A 19,491-nucleotide genomic window follows, 5' to 3' on the forward strand; every position below is an offset into this window, starting at 1 on the left:
CGGTGGATCCCTGGGTCCTGCACCTGGAGCCACCACCTCTGTAGGGACAGGTCTGGGAAGTGGAGCCTGGTTCCAGTTGGAGGCCAGTGCTAGAGCTGGGGGAGAAGCAAAGTTTGCCCACAGGCCAGCCTTGGCATGTGCGTATCCCGGGACAGAAAGCTTCCAAGAGATTCCCAAAGAATACCCAGGGTCGGATGTCTTTTGGGACTGAAGTGTGCAAGAAGGGGGTGGGGGTGTGAGGCCAGCGCTTGCTGCAGGCCCAGCAGCATCTTTCGGGGACTCGTCCCTGTGTAGCTCAGCACCCCCTCCCCACACACTCCCGTGCACCAGCCCCAGCGTCCTCACCTCTGTGCTCTGGCGTGCTGGGCTCCAGGTCCTCCTGCTGCCTCAGAGGCTGGGGTTCTCGGGACTCTGGGTCGGAGCCGGGTGTGCTGAGCTCCGTGGCAGCCTCAGACTGGGCCGCCGGGTGTATCCTGTGTGGTGTCTCGGCAGCAGGCCTTCCCCGCCTCCGCTTCGCCCCCGGTGGGGCTGATGCCTCCGTGGGCACGCTCACCTGGAGCCTGCACTGGGCCTCAGGGGCGGGGGGGTGGTGCTCCGACCCCTCCCTCCGGGAGGTGGACGGGGTGTCCCCGTCCTCGGCCTCATCACGTGGGAAGCTCTGCAACGACAGTGACCGTCAGCCAGCCATGCTGGGACTTTTCCGAGCTGGGCCTGGCCAGTGGAGCCGCTGCTTCTGCCTGCTCGAACTTCTCTTCCCAGAAGGGTCAGAGACGTGTGTCTGCTCAGATCCCCACCCGGGAGGAAAGAGACCCACCTGAGGGTGTGAGGCCAGCCTGGGCGGCCGGCGCTGCCCGCACTCTCCCCATCCCAGCCAGCCTGCTCTCCCCTGGGGTGTGGACACAACTTGCCCGCAGGCTTCTGACCCCACATCCGCCTGGGCTTCCTTGAGGGAGACACACCCCGAGAAACCCGCATCCACACACACAGGCAAAGGACCCGGTGTTTCCGGGTGGCATGGGAGAGGTGGGCTGGCCCGGCCTGGGGCTCCCCGTGTTACCTTTCTGTTTCTCCGGGCAAAGGGCCAGAGGCCTCTCGGGGGTGCCCTGAGCCAACGTCGACAGGGTGCCCACGCACACTGCCTGTGAGCTCTCCTGAGGCCCCGGCCTCTGGGCAGGGGCAAACAGCAGAACATCCTGGCAGCAAGTGATCTGGCTGGGGGCTCCTCTCCGCTCTGGAGGCCTGGATACACGGGTTGCGGGTTCTGTTGGGTTCTGTTGCCGGCAGGTGACATCATTTCCTGGGGTTCGTGCTGAGGTCCCTTCCCCAAAACTTCCCAAGGGAATCTCTGGGTTTCTGACTGCTCGACCACCCCCCTTAGGCCATGTGCAGGCACAGTGACAGCCACACAGCCCAGCCCACAGCCCTGGGGAGGCCTGGGTGCAGCCAGGGCCTGAGCTCCGAGGACCCCGCTGCTCTCAGACCAGGCTCCTTCTTCTCATAAGTGGTGTGGCCCTGGACAAGCGTATGCCCCTCAGGGTTTCCCCAGTCTCTCCATCTGCAGAGTGGGGGTCATTCTCCCATCTGCTTCCTAGGTCTGTCGGCCTACGAGCAGCTCCATGCCTTTCCACCTGGGGCCGATATCACGTGGAGCTTGTGCGCTGAGACTTCAGAAAGAAAGACTCCATCCAGGGCTGACACAGCACAGAATGGGGCAGAACGAGGCCTGGATGCGCCGTGGTACCCAGGAAAAGGCACTCCCCCTCCTGAGTGTTTTGAGACCCCGCATCCAAGTTGGAGGCGCGAAAGGAAGACTCGAAGGTCTCCCTCTCTTATAGAAAAGAGTAGCCAACTTTCTGGTCCTCTGTTTCCATTGAGATTCTGTTCAAGTGTCCCAGCTCGGCTTCTGCGGGTGGCTGAGCTTCTAATGGCTCCCTGCGTTCTTGTCTTTTCCTCTCCAAACTTTCCGTCCTTTTCCCCCTTCTGGGGTGGATGGGCGCTGTCATTGCTTCTACCTTCGAGACAGATTGATGAAAAGTCTGGACCGTCGATTCCTTTCCTGTCTTTGGTTCCGTGTCTCTCTCTGTCTGTGTCCCTCTCTTTTCCCTTCTCGATTCAGTCTGTGTCTTCCTCTTTCTCTCTCGTGTGTGGATGGATGGATGCTAGGAATGCACATGTATATGATTAGATGAGGGTTATGTTTTAGGGATAGGTTAGAGGGAGAGAAAGGCTTTAGGTCGGAGTTGGTCATGGGGGAAGGGTCAAGGGTGGTGGTGGTGTTTCTTGGAATCTGAGTGCTGTGCATTCTTCGTCTCTTTCCATATGAACCCCTTCTCAGATACACCACTTGCAAGGAGTCTCTCATGTTCCGTTTCCCATCTTTTGCATTTCTGAATGCTTAGCTTCTCTGTTGTGAAGAGGTTCCATTGGATGGAAACCCATTGGCGTACTTCGTTTTCCTCTTTCCCTTACTTGAAGAGACCCATTTCTACCTCCGCCCAGCAAATGGCAAGGAGACTCTGATGTTAAGGAGCCTTTGACCTACGCTTCTTTCTAGCTGTCTCATGACATCAGTCTTTAGGGTGAGGTTTTCCCCCGATATTGAGGTGGTGTGAGATCAAAACCAATAGCGTTCTTCAGATGTAGCTGTCTGGTTTTCCCATGGACATTTATTGAAGAGGCTTTCTTGTTCCCATTTGGATATTCTCCCCTTTTGTGTCAGAGATGAGTTGACCATGGATGCCGGGGTTTGTTTCTGGACCCTCAACTTTATTCCATCGATCTGGATCTGTGTGTGTTGTTGTATTCCCAATAGCATACTGTCCTGCTGCTGCCGCTGCGCCTAAGTCACTTCAGTCGTGTCTGACTCTGCGCGACCCCATGGCCTGCAGCCTACCAGGCTCCTCCGTCCAGGGCGTTTTCCAGGCAAGAGTACTGGAGTGGGTCGCCATCGCCTTCTCCGATACTCTCCTGAGGATCCTAGTTTGGTCGTCTAATTTCCTTTCACACAACCTTGGATGTCCGTATCGGGGCTTTTTCGTCGGATTGTATTGACAATTTAGGCTCTTTTCTGTTTCCGTACCCCTTTTGCAATTCTTTGTTCGGTGCGAAAATGCATTGGCATTTTGGGAGGAATAGCATCGAAGCTGTGGATTGCCTTGTGGGGCTGTGACATCATTTTCCCAATAGGAATTCTTTCAAGCCCTGAGCACAGCTTCTCTTTCCAGTGGTTGGTGTGGGCTTGATCTTCCTTCTTCCATCTCTCGCCGTTTTGTGAGAACAGGTCCTTCCTTCCCTTCTGGGTTAGATGGACTCGTGGGTATCACTTCAGTGAATGGCATTGTCAGTGGGGGTGATAATTCCCTTCTCATTGGAGGACTTTGATGTGAGTATTAGAAATGCAAGTGATTTCTCTTCCCCTTCCTCCCTGTCCATCTCTCAGAGCCACCGGGAAACAGAGGCCTCATCCAGGGTCACACAGGCCTGAGGGAGTGCAACTAGACTGTTGTTTCTTCAGGCCCTCAGTGCTGGACATCATCCGGGATACTCTGTGTGTGTCTTCCTCAGTCTGCTGTCCCTTCAGACCTTTCCCTAGTTTTCACAGGCTTGTCGTGTTGGTGTTCTTTGACTGTTTGGAGACACATCCTTGAGAAGCTTTGTGTTTCCACTCATTCGTCTCGCGATGTATGACCTGTCTTTTGCTTTTGTAATGAGGTCTTTCCCACAGTAGATATCTTTGATTTTGCAAAGTCCACTGTATTCTCTGGGTTGTTTTGTGGGCTGCCTTTTTGTTTTGTGTGTGAAGACTCAAAGCACGTGTCCAGTTTCTGCTCATTGTTCTTCTAGATTTGTGACAAGTTTTCATGGAAACTTTGTCTAGGGATAACTGGAAGTGAACTCGGTGTAAGGTGTCAAGTCTCCATCTCCATTCATGTCATGCCCTGCAGTTTCCAATTCCCTGTTCCTGAGTGGTTTTGGAGACCTTGTGGGAAGTTTGGTTGCATCGGAGTTTGCGTTTCCACCTTGAGTAGATTCACACTGTTCTGCCCTCAGGGACACTGTCAAGGGGGAGTGAGGAGCAGCCTGCACTTCCAGCAGTGACCACACGGTGGGGCGAGTGCTGCTCTCCCCTCTGGGAGCCCCAGGCCACAGGCATCCCAGTGAGGAGCCAGCTCTGTGCTCAGCTGAAAGGAGTTAGTCTCTCAGGAGCCTCTGAGCCCTTGCCTTTGGATCACCCAGGGTGGGCATTTGCTGTGACAGAAAAAATTGCCCTGAATTCCATGGATGGAAGAGCCTGGCTGTGTAGAGTTCGTGAGTTGCCGTGAATCAGACACAACTGAGGACACAAAAATTCAATAGACTAAAACACTTTTTGGGGGTGGGGGGAGTGAAAGGGGGTGATGTGGGGTTTTTTGTCTTATATAATAGCCGAGGGAAATCTAGTTTAAACCTAAATTCACATAGATGGGAAAGGTATAGCTCTCCGTCACCCTATTAAAAAAAAAAAAAAAGTCTTAACTTTTCTGAAAGCTTATTTAGTAGCTTCCTTGAGCAGTTCATTGTGAAGGATTTTTTTTTTTTTTCTGTGACATTGGCCTCATTAAGAAGTACGGTTTGCCTTTACTGGATAATTTTGTTCATTGGTTTGTTAGGGAATCTTGGTAATATTTGAGTTTCCTGGGGACTATGGTCACATGACCTGGCCCTGGCCAATCGGTGCGTTCCACCTCCCTGGCCACTGTGATTGGCTCCGGACTGGGGCAGTGCCCAATCGGGGCCCGGGGCCGGGCCTCACGTTGGAAGCCAGGGGAAGACGAGCTCTCGTCCTGCTGGGGTAGGGGAAGGGGTGGGGCCAGGGGAGGTCAGGCTCCAGCAGTGGGAGGGGCTTGAGGTCCGCCTGCGGCAGTTGGTGACCTTCCTGCTCCCCTCAGGGCAGAGCCGCCGGCCTGAGAATGAGGGCGCTGCTGAGCCCAGGGGCTGGGATGGCCCGCTGCTGCTGTGGTCCCAGAGCTCCACCCGAGACCTGAGGGAGGCCGTCTGCCCGTGAGTCCTCTCCCGCTTGTCTGTCAGCTTGTTTGAACCATGCTGGGTTTTCTGCCCAGCTGGCTAAGGGGAGTCCCTGGAAATGCAAGGGTGTGGGTTTTGGCAGACTTCAGGGAAGACATGCCAGATGAGCCTGGGAGACTCCAGCTTAATCTGGATTCAGGAGATATCTCTTCGGGCCAGCTAGTAATTGTAGGATAAGCCTAATGAGTCTTCACAGGATGAAGAGAGTAACGTGCCAAGGTAGCAATCGATGTCCTCATTCGAGAGGATGAAGCTGGTGCTCAGAGAAGGGGGGAACCTGGCCAGAGCAAGGAGGTGTGCACCCAGACAGAACCCCCAGATCCGGCCATTTGAGCTCAGGGAGGCCACTGGTGTGGCTTGTCCCTGTAGCAGGCGCCGAGGCGCGCAGCCCACCCTGATTCCTGCGGGGGCCTGACTTGGGAAGTGCCATCTGGTAGCTTTGAGACTCACCAAACCAAATTGCACTGGAGAGAGGAAGGACACCTTCCTTCATCCACCCCCCACCCCCGCCGGATTCCCACATACCCTGACCCCTTTCTCTTGACTTCGGAGCCATTTCCAGAGTCCCGCTCATATGACCTCATTCGAAGTGCACTGTGGACGAGCTGCCATCTGCAGCTGCTACCACAGCAGCCAAGGGCTTCAGCTCCCGAGTACCTCCCTTCCTTTGGAACTTGGGGGCCCTCTACTCCCCACTTGCACACCACAGACCTTTGCTGAGGATTGTGGGGACCCTCACTCAGTTTGCAGCACGTTGTAGCCATCCCTGTCCTCTCAATACCTCCCTTGCCACTCAGCTTGTGAGCCCCTTTGGAGCAGCGTGGCCCACCTGGCTGCAACGGAAGAGACACAGCTGACAGTGAAACAACAGCTTAGATCTGACAGCCGGAAAGCTCTGTCAAAAGGGACCTCCCTCTTCACACCGTAGAGGCTGTAGGAGCCGCCAGGCTTTCGGAACCAGTGCTGGGGCCAAAATGACTCCACAGCCGTTTTCCTTCCTGGGGAGGGTTCTGGCTCGAGTGGGAATGGCTCAAGTCTCCTAAGGTTCTGAAAGCCCACTGTGTGCAGATTCACGGTACACAGAGAGGAGAAGGTGGAGTCCTGCCCTGGAGGTGGTCACAGCTCACGGATGAGCCAGGCAGGCAGGCAGGCAGGCAGGGCATGAGAACTCCTGGGCTGCCTTCATGAGTGAATGGTGTGGGGGCAGAGGAAGAGAAGCCGGTCTGCTCCCTCATGTGGTGCCCAGGGCAGGTTGTCCCCAGAGGAAACCCTTACGACGGTGAGGACTCTCACTGCTGTTTCCCAAGGGGTTCCGTCGGTGCGTGTCTTCCCCGGAGCGGTCAGGCCGTCTCTAAAGTACACTGGCCATGGGCATTGCCTCTCCTTGGAACTTCCCACGTGTTTCTCTTTTTTATGGAACAGTGATTTTTCTAGAGGGGTTCTGGGCCACAAGGTTGTTGGGTCATTTTCTAGCCTTCTGTCGTGAAGAACGCTTTCCTGGGCGTTGGGGTGGTTTGTTGTTCCAGCTCCCTTTCTTGGCTTCTTTTGGGAGCTGGTGCAACAAGAGGAGCTCAGCCTCTGCCTTCTGGCTGAGATGTCACCCTTCAAACAGCAATGCCTGCCTGGAGATAATGTTGGCATTTGCCAAAAGGGCTTCGTTTGGCACATGATATCTTGAAAGGACGTACACCGTCCTGTCAGCTATCAAAGGCTAGTTCAAATGACATAAAAATGAGAACTCTCCAATGGAGTCTTACAGTAGGTGGAGAGTCCGAAAGAAACTCCTTCAGTCATTTCACTGAGAGTCATTGATTGGGGACACCAAGAATATAGGAAGGAATGCAGAAAGAAAAGATGAAATTGTGTTCAGGATCGGGGGGAGGGATGAACAGGGCGTGCTTGCCTTGAATCCAGGCTTTGTTGGGGGGTGGGGCATAAAGATCAAACGGGTCTGAAACCACAAAGTGGTGATGGTAACACAGTATCACCAGAGTTACACAACAGTGTTCCCAAATTGCAACAATGATGAAAAAGTTTACTAACTTAACCAACAAGTTCCCAACTTAACCAACAAAAATACAGGAAACCATACAAAAAATAAAACATCACCAGAAAGGTGGAAACAAACCAAATGCAAAGCAGTTCAGGGGAAAGGAACTCCATGTCCCCTGGGGGCAGACCGAGTTGACAGCCTCCACGGTGAGCCGACAGGGATGGAGGCGGCAGAGCCGACCGCTCCCCTGGACGTGGTGTTTCCGGCAAGGGCTCTGGGTCTCTGTCCAGAGCGGGGGCTCGTTCTTCCTGCAGGGGTGGGTGAGTCATCGTCGGCGTCTGGGTGTTGCGCGGGAGCCAGGGCAGGCTCTCCCTGCCGAGGCGGTGACTCCTCCTCAGCCTCGGGTTCTCCTGCCAAAGCCCGAGCAGGTACAGGTGCACGTGGAGGTGGAGGTTCTGGCTGAGGGGGTGGGACATCAGTGCCTGGGGCTGGGGGTCCTGCAGGCACGGAGATCCGATCTGCCCGGTGTGCTGGCCAGAACCCAGCTGGCCTGGTGTCTCTGCGAGGGCAAGTCTCGGTTCTCCATCTGCCCTCGGTGGATCCCTGGGTCCTGCACCTGGAGCCACCACCTCTGTAGGGACAGGTCTGGGAAGTGGAGCCTGGTTCCAGTTGGAGGCCAGTGCTAGAGCTGAGGGAGAAGCAAAGTTTGCCCACAGGCCAGCCTTGGCATGTGCGTATCCCGGGACAGAAAGCTTCCAAGAGATTCCCAAAGAATACCCAGGGTCGGATGTCTTTTGGGACTGAAGTGTGCAAGATGGGGGTGGGGGTGTGAGGCCAGCGCTTGCTGCAGGCCCAGCAGCATCTTTCGGGGACTCGTCCCTGTGTAGCTCAGCACCCCCTCCCCACACACTCCCGTGCACCAGCCCCAGCGTCCTCACCTCTGTGCTCTGGCGTGCTGGGCTCCAGGTCCTCCTGCTGCCTCAGAGGCTGGGGTTCTCGGGACTCTGGGTCGGAGCCGGGTGTGCTGAGCTCCGTGGCAGCCTCAGACTGGGCCGCCGGGTGTATCCTGTGTGGTGTCTCGGCAGCAGGCCTTCCCCGCCTCCGCTTCGCCCCCGGTGGGGCTGATGCCTCCGTGGGCACGCTCACCTGGAGCCTGCACTGGGCCTCAGGGGCGGGGGGGTGGTGCTCCGACCCCTCCCTCCGGGAGGTGGACGGGGTGTCCCCGTCCTCGGCCTCATCACGTGGGAAGCTCTGCAACGACAGTGACCGTCAGCCAGCCATGCTGGGAGTTTTCCGAGCTGGGCCTGGCCAGTGGAGCCGCTGCTTCTGCCTGCTCGAACTTCTCTTCCCAGAAGGGTCAGAGACGTGTGTCTGCTCAGATCCCCACCCGGGAGGAAAGAGAACCACCTGAGGGTGTGAGGCCAGCCTGGGCGGCCGGCGCTGCCCGCACTCTCCCCATCCCAGCCAGCCTGCTCTCCCCTGGGGTGTGGACACAACTTGCCCGCAGGCTTCTGACCCCACATCCGCCTGGGCTTCCTTGAGGGAGACACACCCCGAGAAACCCGCATCCACACACACAGGCAAAGGACCCGGTGTTTCCGGGTGGCATGGGAGAGGTGGGCTGGCCCGGCCTGGGGCTCCCCGTGTTACCTTTCTGTTTCTCCGGGCAAAGGGCCAGAGGCCTCTCGGGGGTGCCCTGAGCCAACGTTGACAGGGTGCCCACGCACACTGCCTGTGACCTCTCCTGAGGCCCCGGCCTCTGGGCAGGGGCAAACAGCAGAACATCCTGGCAGCAAGTGATCTGGCTGGGGGCTCCTCTCCGCTCTGGAGGCCTGGATACCCGGGTTGCGGGTTCTGTTGTGTTCTGTTGCCGGCAGGTGACATCATTTCCTGGGGTTCGTGCTGAGGTCGCTTCCCCAAAACTTCCCAAGGGAATCTCTGGGTTTCTGACTGCTCGACCACCCCCCTTAGGCCATGTGCAGGCACAGTGACAGCCACACAGCCCAGCCCACAGCTCTGGGGAGGCCTGGGTGCAGCCAGGGCCTGAGCTCCGAGGACCCCGCTGCTCTCAGACCAGGCTCCTTCTTCTCATAAGTGGTGTGGCCCTGGACAAGCGTATGCCCCTCAGGGTTTCCCCAGTCTCTCCATCTGCAGAGTGGGGGTCATTCTCCCATCCTCTTCCTAGGTCTGTCGGCCTACGAGCAGCTCCATGCCTTTCCACCTGGGGCCGATATCACGTGGAGCTTGTGCGCTGAGACTTCAGAAAGAAAGACTCCATCCAGGGCTGACACAGCACAGAATGGGGCAGAACGAGGCCTGGATGCGCCGTGGTACCCAGGAAAAGGCACTCCCCCTCCTGAGTGTTTTGAGACCCCGCATCCAAGTTGGAGGACCGAAAGGAAGACTCGAAGGTCTCCCTCTCTTATAGAAAAGAGTAGCCAACTTTCTGGTCCTCTGTTTCCATTGAGATTCTGTTCAAGTGTCCCAGCTCGGCTTCTGCGGGTGGCTGAGCTTCTAATGGCTCCCTGCGTTCTTGTCTTTTCCTCTCCAAAGCTTCTGTCCTTTTCCCCCTTCTGGGGTGGATGGGCGCTGTCATTACTTCTACCTTCGAGACAGATTGATGAAACGTCTGGACCATCGACTCCATTCCTCTCTTTGGTTCCGTGTCTCTCTCTGGCTGTGTCCCTCTCTTTTCCCTTCTTGATTCAGTCTGTGTCTTCCTCTTTCTCTCTCGTGTGAGGATGGATGGATGCTAGGAATGCACATGTATGTGATTAGATGAGGGTTATGTTTTAGGGATAGGTTAGAGGGAGAGAAAGGCTTTAGGTCGGAGTTGGTCATGGGGGAAGGGTCAAGGGTTGTGGTGGTGTTTCTTGGAATCTGAGTGCTGTGCGTTCTTCGTCTCTTTCCATATGAACCCCTTCTCAGATACACCACTTGCAAGGAGTCTCTCATGTTCCGTTTCCTATCTTTTGCATTTCTGAATGCTTAGCTTCTCTGTTGTGAAGAGGTTCCATTGGATGGAAACCCATTGGCGTACTTCGTTTTCCTCTTTCCCTTACTTGAAGAGACCCATTTCTACCTCCGCCCAGCAAATGGCAAGGAGACTCTGATGTTAAGGAGCCTTTGACCTACGCTTCTTTCTAGCTGTCTCATGACATCAGTCTTTAGGGTGAGGTTTTTCCCCGATATTGAGGTGGTGTGAGATCAAAACCAATAGCGTTCTTCAGATGTAGCTGTCTGGTTTTCCCATGGACATTTATTGAAGAGGCTTTCTTGTTCCCATTTGGATATTCTCCCCTTTTGTGTCAGAGATGAGTTGACCATGGATGCCGGGGTTTGTTTCTGGACCCTCAACTTTATTCCATCGATCTGGATCTGTGTGTGTTGTTGTATTCCCAATAGCATACTGTCCTGCTGCTGCCGCTGCGCCTAAGTCACTTCAGTCGTGTCTGACTCTGCGCGACCCCATGGCCTGCAGCCTACCAGGCTCCTCCGTCCAGGGCGTTTTCCAGGCAAGAGTACTGGAGTGGGTCGCCATCGCCTTCTCCGATACTCTCCTGAGGATCCTAGTTTGGTCGTCTAATTTCCTTTCACACAACCTTGGATGTCCGTATCGGGGCTTTTTCGTCGGATTGTATTGACAATTTAGGCTCTTTTCTGTTTCCGTACCCCTTTTGCAATTCTTTGTTCGGTGCGAAAATGCATTGGCATTTTGGGAGGAATAGCATCGAAGCTGTGGATTGCCTTGTGGGGCTGTGACATCATTTTCCCAATAGGAATTCTTTCAAGCCCTGAGCACAGCTTCTCTTTCCAGTGGTTGGTGTGGGCTTGGTCTTCCTTCTTCCATCTCTCGCCGTTTTGTGAGAACAGGTCCTTCCTTCCCTTCTGGGTTAGATGGACTCGTGGGTATCACTTCAGTGAATGGCATTGTCAGTGGGGGTGATAATTCCCTTCTCATTGGAAGACTTTGCTGTGAGTATTAGAAATGCAAGTGATTTCTCTTCCCCTTCCTCCCTGTCCATCTCTCAGAGCCACCGGGAAACAGAGGCCTCATCCAGGGTCACACAGGCCTGAGGGAGTGCAACTAGACTGTTGTTTCTTCAGGCCCTCAGTGCTGGACATCATCCGGGATACTCTGTGTGTGTCTTCCTCAGTCTGCTGTCCCTTCAGACCTTTCCCTAGTTTTCACAGGCTTGTCGTGTTGGTGTTCTTTGTCTGTTTGGAGACACATCCTTGAGAAGCTTTGTGTTTCCACTCATTCGTCTCGCGATGTATGACCTGTCTTTTGCTTTTGTAATGAGGTCTTTCCCACAGTAGATATCTTTGATTTTGCAAAGTCCACTGTATTCTCTGGGTTGTTTTGTGGGCTGCCTTTTTGTTTTGTGTGTGAAGACTCAAAGCACGTGTCCGGTTTCTGCTCATTGTTCTTCTAGATTTGTGACAAGTTTTCATGGAAACTTTGTCTAGGGATAACTGGAAGTGAACTCGGTGTAAGGTGTCAAGTCTCCATCTCCATTCATGTCATGCCCTGCAGTTTCCAATTCCCTGTTCCTGAGTGGTTTTGGAGACCTTGTGGGAAGTTTGGTTGCATCGGAGTTTGCGTTTCCACCTTGAGTAGATTCACACTGTTCTGCCCTCAGGGACACTGTCAAGGGGGAGTGAGGAGCAGCCTGCACTTCCAGCAGTGACCACACGGTGGGGCGAGTGCTGCTCTCCCCTCTGGGAGCCCCAGGCCACAGGCATCCCAGTGAGGAGCCAGCTCTGTGCTCGGCTGAAAGGAGTTAGACTCTCAGGAGCCTCTGAGCCCTTGCCTTTGGATCACCCAGGGTGGGCATTTGCTGTGACAGAAAAAAATTGCCCTGAATTCCATGGACGGAAGAGCCTGGCTGTGTAGAGTTCGTGAGTTGCCGTGAATCAGACACAACTGAGGACACAAAAATTCAATAGACTAAAACACTTTTTGGGGGTGGGGGGAGTGAAAGGGGGTGATGTGGGGTTTTTTGTCTTATATAATAGCCGAGGGAAATCTAGTTTAAACCTAAATTCACATAGATGGGAAAGGTATAGCTCTCCGTCACCCTATTAAAAAAAAAAAAAACGTCTTAACTTTTCTGAAAGCTTATTTAGTAGCTTCCTTGAGCAGTTCATTGTGAAGGATTTTTTTTTTTTTTCTGTGACATTGGCCTCATTAAAAAGTACGGTTTGCCTTTACTGGATAATTTTGTTCATTGGTTTGTTAGGGAATCTTGGTAAGGTTTGAGTTTCCTGGGGAGTATGGTCACATGACCTGGCCCTGGCCAATCGGTGCGTTCCACCTCCCTGGCCACTGTGATTGGCTCCGGACTGGGGCAGTGCCCAATCGGGGCCCGGGGCCGGGCCTCACGTTGGAAGCCAGGGGAAGACGAGCTCTCGTCCTGCTGGGGTAGGGGAAGGGGTGGGGCCGGGGGAGGTCAGGCTCCAGCAGTGGGAGGGGCTTGAGGTCCGCCTGCGGCAGTTGGTGACCTTCCTGCTCCCCTCAGGGCAGAGCCGCCGGCCTGAGAATGAGGGCGCTGCTGAGCCCAGGGTCTGAGATGGCCCGCTGCTGCTGTGGTCCCAGAGCTCCACCCGAGACCTGAGGGAGGCCGTCTGCCCGTGAGTCCTCTCCCGCTTGTCTGTCAGCTTGTTTGAACCATGCTGGGTTTTCTGCCCAGCTGGCTAAGGGGAGTCCCTGGAAATGCAAGGGTGTGGGTTTTGGCAGACTTCAGGGAAGACATGCCAGATGAGCCTGGGAGACTCCAGCTTAATCTGGATTCAGGAGATATCTCTTCGGGCCAGCTAGTAATTGTAGGATAAGCCTAATGAGTCTTCACAGGATGAAGAGAGTAACGTGCCAAGGTAGCAATCGATGTCCTCATTCGAGAGGATGAAGCTGGTGCTCAGAGAAGGGGGGAACTTGGCCAGAGCAAGGAGGTGTGCACCCAGACAGAACCCCCAGATCCGGCCATTTGAGCTCAGGGAGGCCACTGGTGTGGCTTGTCCCTGTGGCAGGGGCCGAGGCACACAGCCCACCCTGATTCCTGCGGGGGCCTGACTTGGGAAGTGCCATCTGGTAGCTTTGAGACTCACCAAACCAAATTGCACTGGAGAGAGGAAGGACACCTTCCTTCATCCACCCCCCACCCCCGCCGGATTCCCACATACCCTGACCCCTTTCTCTTGATTTCGGAGCCATTTCCAGAGTCCCGCTCATATGACCTCATTCGAAGTGCACTGTGGACGAGCTGCCATCTGCAGCTGCTACCACAGCAGCCAAGGGCTTTAGCTCCCGAGTACCTCCCTTCCTTTGGAACTTGGGGGCCCTCTACTCCCCACTTGCACACCACAGACCTTTGCTGAGGATTGTGGGGACCCTCACTCAGTTTGCAGCACGTTGTAGCCATCCCTGTCCTCTCAATACCTCCCTTGCCACTCAGCTTGTGAGCCCCTTTGGAGCAGTGTGGCCCACCTGGCTGCAACGGAAGAGACACAGCTGACAGTGAAACAACAGCTTAGATCTGACAGCCGGAAAGCTCTGTCAAAAGGGACCTCCCTCTTCACACCGTAGAGGCTGTAGGAGCCGCCAGGCTTTCGGAACCAGTGCTGGGGCCAAAATGACCCCACAGCCGTTTTCCTTCCTGGGGAGGGTTCTGGCTCGAGTGGGAATGGCTCAAGTCTCCTAAGGTTCTGAAAGCCCACTGTGTGCAGATTCACGGTACACAGAGAGGAGAAGGTGGAGTCCTGCCCTGGAGGTGGTCACAGCTCACGGATGAGCCAGGCAGGCAGGCAGGCAGGCAGGCAGGGCATGAGAACACCTGAGCTGCCTTCATGAGTGAATGGTGTGGGAGCAGAGGAAGAGAAGCCGGTCTGCTCCCTCATGTGGTGCCCAGGGCAGGTTGTCCCCAGAGGAAACCCTTACGACGGTGAGGACTCTCACTGCTGTTTCCCAAGGGGTTCCGTCGGTGCGTGTCTTCCCCGGAGCGGTCAGGCCGTCTCTAAAGTACACTGGCCATGGGCATTGCCTCTCCTTGGAACTTCCCACGTGTTTCTCTTTTTTATGGAACAGTGATTTTTCTAGAGGGGTTCTGGGCCACAAGGTTGTTGGGTCATTTTCTAGCCTTCTGTCGTGAAGAACGCTTTCCTGGGCGTTGGGGTGGTTTGTTGTTCCAGCTCCCTTTCTTGGCTTCTTTTGGGAGCTGGTGCAACAAGAGGAGCTCAGCCTCTGCCTTCTGGCTGAGATGTCACCCTTCAAACAGCAATGCCTGCCTGGAGATAATGTTGGCATTTGCCAAAAGGGCTTCGTTTGGCACATGATATCTTGAAAGGACGTACACCGTCCTGTCAGCTATCAAAGGCTAGTTCAAATGACATAAAAACGAGAACTCTCCAATGGAGACTTACAGTAGGTGGAGAGTCCGAAAGAAACTCCTTCAGTCATTTCACTGAGAGTCATTGATTGGGGACACCAAGAATATAGGAAGGAATGCAGAAAGAAAAGATGAAATTGTGTTCAGGATCGGGGGGAGGGATGAACAGGGCGTGCTTGCCTTGAATCCAGGCTTTGTTGGGGGGTGGGGCATAAAGATCAAACGGGTCTGAAACCACAAAGTGGTGATGGTAACACAGTATCACCAGAGTTACACAACAGTGTTCCCAAATTGCAACAATGATGAAAAAGTTTACTAACTTAACCAACAAGTTCCCAACTTAACCAACAAAAATACAGGAAACCATACAAAAAATAAAACATCACCAGAAAGGTGGAAACAAACCAAATGCAAAGCAGTTCAGGGGAAAGGAACTCCATGTCCCCTGGGGGCAGACCGAGTTGACAGCGTCCACGGTGAGCCGACAGGGATGGAGGCGGCAGAGCCGACCGCTCCCCTGGACGTGGTGTTTCCGGCAAGGGCTCTGGGTCTCTGTCCAGAGCGGGGGCTCGTTCTTCCTGCAGGGGTGGGTGAGTCATCGTCGGCGTCTGGGTGTTGCGCGGGAGCCAGGGCAGGCTCTCCCTGCCGAGGCGGTGACTCCTCCTCTGCCTCGGGCTCTCCTGCCAAAGCCCGAGCAGGTACAGGTGCACGTGGAGGTGGAGGTTCTGGCTGAGGGGGTGGGACATCAGTGCCTGGGGCTGGGGGTCCTGCAGGCACGGAGATCCGATCTGCCCGGTGTGCTGGCCAGAACCCAGCTGGCCTGGTGTCTCTGCGAGGGCAAGTCTCGGTTCTCCATCTGCCCTCGGTGGATCCCTGGGTCCTGCACCTGGAGCCACCACCTCTGTAGGGACAGGTCTGGGAAGTGGAGCCTGGTTCCAGTTGGAGGCCAGTGCTAGAGCTGGGGGAGAAGCAAAGTTTGCCCACAGGCCAGCCTTGGCATGTGCGTATCCCGGGACAGAAAGCTTCCAAGAGATTCCCAAAGAATACCCAGGGTCGGATGTCTTTTGGGACTGAAGTGTGCAAGATGGGGGTGGGGGTGTGAGGCCAGCGCTTGCTGCAGGCCCAGCAGCATCTTTCGGGGACTCGTCCCTGTGTAGCTCAGCACCCCCTCCCCACACACTCCCGTGCACCAGCCCCAGCGTCCTCACCTCTGTGCTCTGGCGTGCTGGGCTCCAGGTCCTCCTGCTGCCTCAGAGGCTGGGGTTCTCGGGACTCTGGGTCGGAGCCGGGTGTGCTGAGCTCCGTGGCAGCCTCAGACTGGGCCGCCGGGTGTATCCTGTGTGGTGTCTCGGCAGCAGGCCTTCCCCGCCTCCGCTTCGCCCCCGGTGGGGCTGATGCCTCCGTGGGCACGCTCACCTGGAGCCTGCACTGGGCCTCAGGGGTGGGGGGGTGGTGCTCCGACCCCTCCCTCCGGGAGGTGGACGGGGTGTCCCCGTCCTCGGCCTCATAACGTGGGAAGCTCTGCAACGACAGTGACCGTCAGCCAGCCATGCTGGGAGTTTTCCGAGCTGGGCCTGGCCAGTGGAGCCGCTGCTTCTGCCTGCTCGAACTTCTCTTCCCAGAAGGGTCAGAGACGTGTGTCTGCTCAGATCCCCACCCGGGACGAAAGAGACCCACCTGAGGGTGTGAGGCCAGCCTGGGCGGCCGGCGCTGCCCGCACTCTCCCCATCCCAGCCAGCCTGCTCTCCCCTGGGGTGTGGACACAACTTGCCCGCAGGCTTCTGACCCCACATCCGCCTGGGCTTCCTTGAGGGAGACACACCCCGAGAAACCCGCATCCACACACACAGGCAAAGGACCCGGTGTTTCCGGGTGGCATGGGAGAGGTGGGCTGGCCCGGCCTGGGGCTCCCCGTGTTACCTTTCTGTTTCTCCGGGCAAAGGGCCAGAGGCCTCTCGGGGGTGCCCTGAGCCAACGTCGACAGGGTGCCCACGCACACTGCCTGTGAGCTCTCCTGAGGCCCCGGCCTCTGGGCAGGGGCAAACAGCAGAACATCCTGGCAGCAAGTGATCTGGCTGGGGGCTCCTCTCCGCTCTGGAGGCCTGGATACCCGGGCTGCGGGTTCTGTTGGGTTCTGTTGCCGGCAGGTGACATCATTTCCTGGGGTTCGTGCTGAGGTCCCTTCCCCAAAACTTCCCAAGGGAATCTCTGGGTTTCTGACTGCTCGACCACCCCCCTTAGGCCATGTGCAGGCACAGTGACAGCCACACAGCCCAGCCCACAGCCCTGGGGAGGCCTGGGTGCAGCCAGGGCCTGAGCTCCGAGGACCCCGCTGCTCTCAGACCAGGCTCCTTCTTCTCATAAGTGGTGTGGCCCTGGACAAGCGTATGCCCCTCAGGGTTTCCCCAGTCTCTCCATCTGCAGAGTGGGGGTCATTCACCCATCTGCTTCCTAGGTCTGTCGGCCTACGAGCAGCTCCATGCCTTTCCACCTGGGGCCGATATCACGTGGAGCTTGTGCGCTGAGACTTCAGAAAGAAAGACTCCATCCAGGGCTGACACAGCACAGAATGGGGCAGAACGAGGCCTGGATGCGCCGTGGTACCCAGGAAAAGGCACTCCCCCTCCTGAGTGTTTTGAGACCCCGCATCCAAGTTGGAGGCGCGAAAGGAAGACTCGAAGGTCTCCCTCTCTTATAGAAAAGAGTAGCCAACTTTCTGGTCCTCTGTTTCCATTGAGATTCTGTTCAAGTGTCCCAGCTCGGCTTCTGCGGGTGGCTGAGCTTCTAATGGCTCCCTGCGTTCTTGTCTTTTCCTCTCCAAACCTTCCGTCCTTTTCCCCCTTCTGGGGTGGATGGGCGCTGTCATTGCTTCTACCTTCGAGACAGATTGATGAAAAGTCTGGACCGTCGACTCCTTTCCTCTCTTTGGTTCCGTGTCTCTCTCTGTCTGTGTCCCTCTCTTTTCCCTTCTCGATTCAGTCTGTGTCTTCCTCTTTCTCTCTCGTGTGAGGATGGATGGATGCTAGGAATGCACATGTATGTGATTAGATGAGGGTTATGTTTTAGGGATAGGTTAGAGGGAGAGAAAGGCTTTAGGTCGGAGTTGGTCATGGGGGAAGTGTCAAGGGTGGTGGTGGTGTTTCTTGGAATCTGAGTGCTGTGCGTTCTTCGTCTCTTTCCATATGAACCCCTTCTCAGATACACCACTTGCAAGGAGTCTCTCATGTTCCGTTTCCTATCTTTTGCATTTCTGAATGCTTAGCTTCTCTGTTGTGAAGAGGTTCCATTGGATGGAAACCCATTGGCGTACTTCGTTTTCCTCTTTCCCTTACTTGAAGAGACCCATTTCTACCTCCGCCCAGCAAATGGCAAGGAGACTCTGATGTTAAGGAGCCTTTGACCTACGCTTCTTTCTAGCTGTCTCATGACATCAGTCTTTAGGGTGAGGTTTTTCCCCGATATTGAGGTGGTGTGAGATCAAAACCAATAGCGTTCTTCAGATGTAGCTGTCTGGTTTTCCCATGGACATTTATTGAAGAGGCTTTCTTGTTCCCATTTGGATATTCTCCCCTTTTGTGTCAGAGATGAGTTGACCATGGATGCCGGGGTTTGTTTCTGGACCCTCAACTTTATTCCATCGATCTGGATCTGTGTGTGTTGTTGTATTCCCAATAGCATACTGTCCTGCTGCTGCCGCTGCGCCTAAGTCACTTCAGTCGTGTCTGACTCTGCGCGACCCCATGGCCTGCAGCCTACCAGGCTCCTCCGTCCAGGGCGTTTTCCAGGCAAGAGTACTGGAGTGGGTCGCCATCGCCTTCTCCGATACTCTCCTGAGGATCCTAGTTTGGTCGTCTAATTTCCTTTCACACAACCTTGGATGTCCGTATCGGGGCTTTTTCGTCGGATTGTATTGACAATTTAGGCTCTTTTCTGTTTCCGTACCCCTTTTGCAATTCTTTGTTCGGTGCGAAAATGCATTGGCATTTTGGGAGGAATAGCATCGAAGCTGTGGATTGCCTTGTGGGGCTGTGACATCATTTTCCCAATAGGAATTCTTTCAAGCCCTGAGCACAGCTTCTCTTTCCAGTGGTTGGTGTGGGCTTGGTCTTCCTTCTTCCATCTCTCGCCGTTTTGTGAGAACAGGTCCTTCCTTCCCTTCTGGGTTAGATGGACTCGTGGGTATCACTTCAGTGAATGGCATTGTCAGTGGGGGTGATAATTCCCTTCTCATTGGAAGACTTTGCTGTGAGTATTAGAAATGCAAGTGATTTCTCTTCCCCTTCCTCCCTGTCCATCTCTCAGAGCCACCGGGAAACAGAGGCCTCATCCAGGGTCACACAGGCCTGAGGGAGTGCAACTAGACTGTTGTTTCTTCAGGCCCTCAGTGCTGGACATCATCCGGGATACTCTGTGTGTGTCTTCCTCAGTCTGCTGTCCCTTCAGACCTTTCCCTAGTTTTCACAGGCTTGTCGTGTTGGTGTTCTTTGTCTGTTTGGAGACACATCCTTGAGAAGCTTTGTGTTTCCACTCATTCGTCTCGCGATGTATGACCTGTCTTTTGCTTTTGTAATGAGGTCTTTCCCACAGTAGATATCTTTGATTTTGCAAAGTCCACTGTATTCTCTGGGTTGTTTTGTGGGCTGCCTTTTTGTTTTGTGTGTGAAGACTCAAAGCACGTGTCCGGTTTCTGCTCATTGTTCTTCTAGATTTGTGACAAGTTTTCATGGAAACTTTGTCTAGGGATAACTGGAAGTGAACTCGGTGTAAGGTGTCAAGTCTCCATCTCCATTCATGTCATGCCCTGCAGTTTCCAATTCCCTGTTCCTGAGTGGTTTTGGAGACCTTGTGGGAAGTTTGGTTGCATCGGAGTTTGCGTTTCCACCTTGAGTAGATTCACACTGTTCTGCCCTCAGGGACACTGTCAAGGGGGAGTGAGGAGCAGCCTGCACTTCCAGCAGTGACCACACGGTGGGGCGAGTGCTGCTCTCCCCTCTGGGAGCCCCAGGCCACAGGCATCCCAGTGAGGAGCCAGCTCTGTGCTCGGCTGAA

The 19,491-nt window shown here is 55.1% G+C and overlaps 1 protein-coding gene and 1 long non-coding RNA gene across 2 annotated transcripts in view; one reads left to right on the forward strand and one right to left on the reverse strand.

The window, feature by feature from the left end:
* LOC145530002 (uncharacterized) overlaps positions 1 to 19,491 on the forward strand; it is a 1,493,464-nt gene that overhangs the window by 537,694 nt on the left and 936,279 nt on the right. Inside the window, exons 66-67 of the long non-coding RNA XR_014071397.1 lie at positions 4,929 to 5,040; positions 12,580 to 12,691. This is a non-coding gene — a long non-coding RNA (uncharacterized LOC145530002). The remainder of the gene's footprint in view (positions 1 to 4,928; positions 5,041 to 12,579; positions 12,692 to 19,491) is intronic.
* LOC145529998 (uncharacterized) lies at positions 6,341 to 8,842 on the reverse strand. The gene is made up of 3 exons (XM_081550778.1): positions 8,708 to 8,842; positions 7,996 to 8,308; positions 6,341 to 7,745 (listed from the first exon to the last, which is right to left on the reverse strand). Exons 1-3 carry the CDS (start codon positions 8,840 to 8,842, stop codon positions 7,108 to 7,110), a joined length of 1,086 nt encoding a protein of 361 aa, XP_081406904.1. The 3' UTR covers positions 6,341 to 7,107.

The sequence above is a fragment of the Giraffa tippelskirchi genome, chromosome 12 (assembly GCF_054371585.1).
Source record: "Giraffa tippelskirchi isolate mGirTip1 chromosome 12, T2T-mGirTip1v1.2.pri, whole genome shotgun sequence".
NCBI classification, from domain to species: domain Eukaryota; kingdom Metazoa; phylum Chordata; class Mammalia; order Artiodactyla; family Giraffidae; genus Giraffa; species Giraffa tippelskirchi.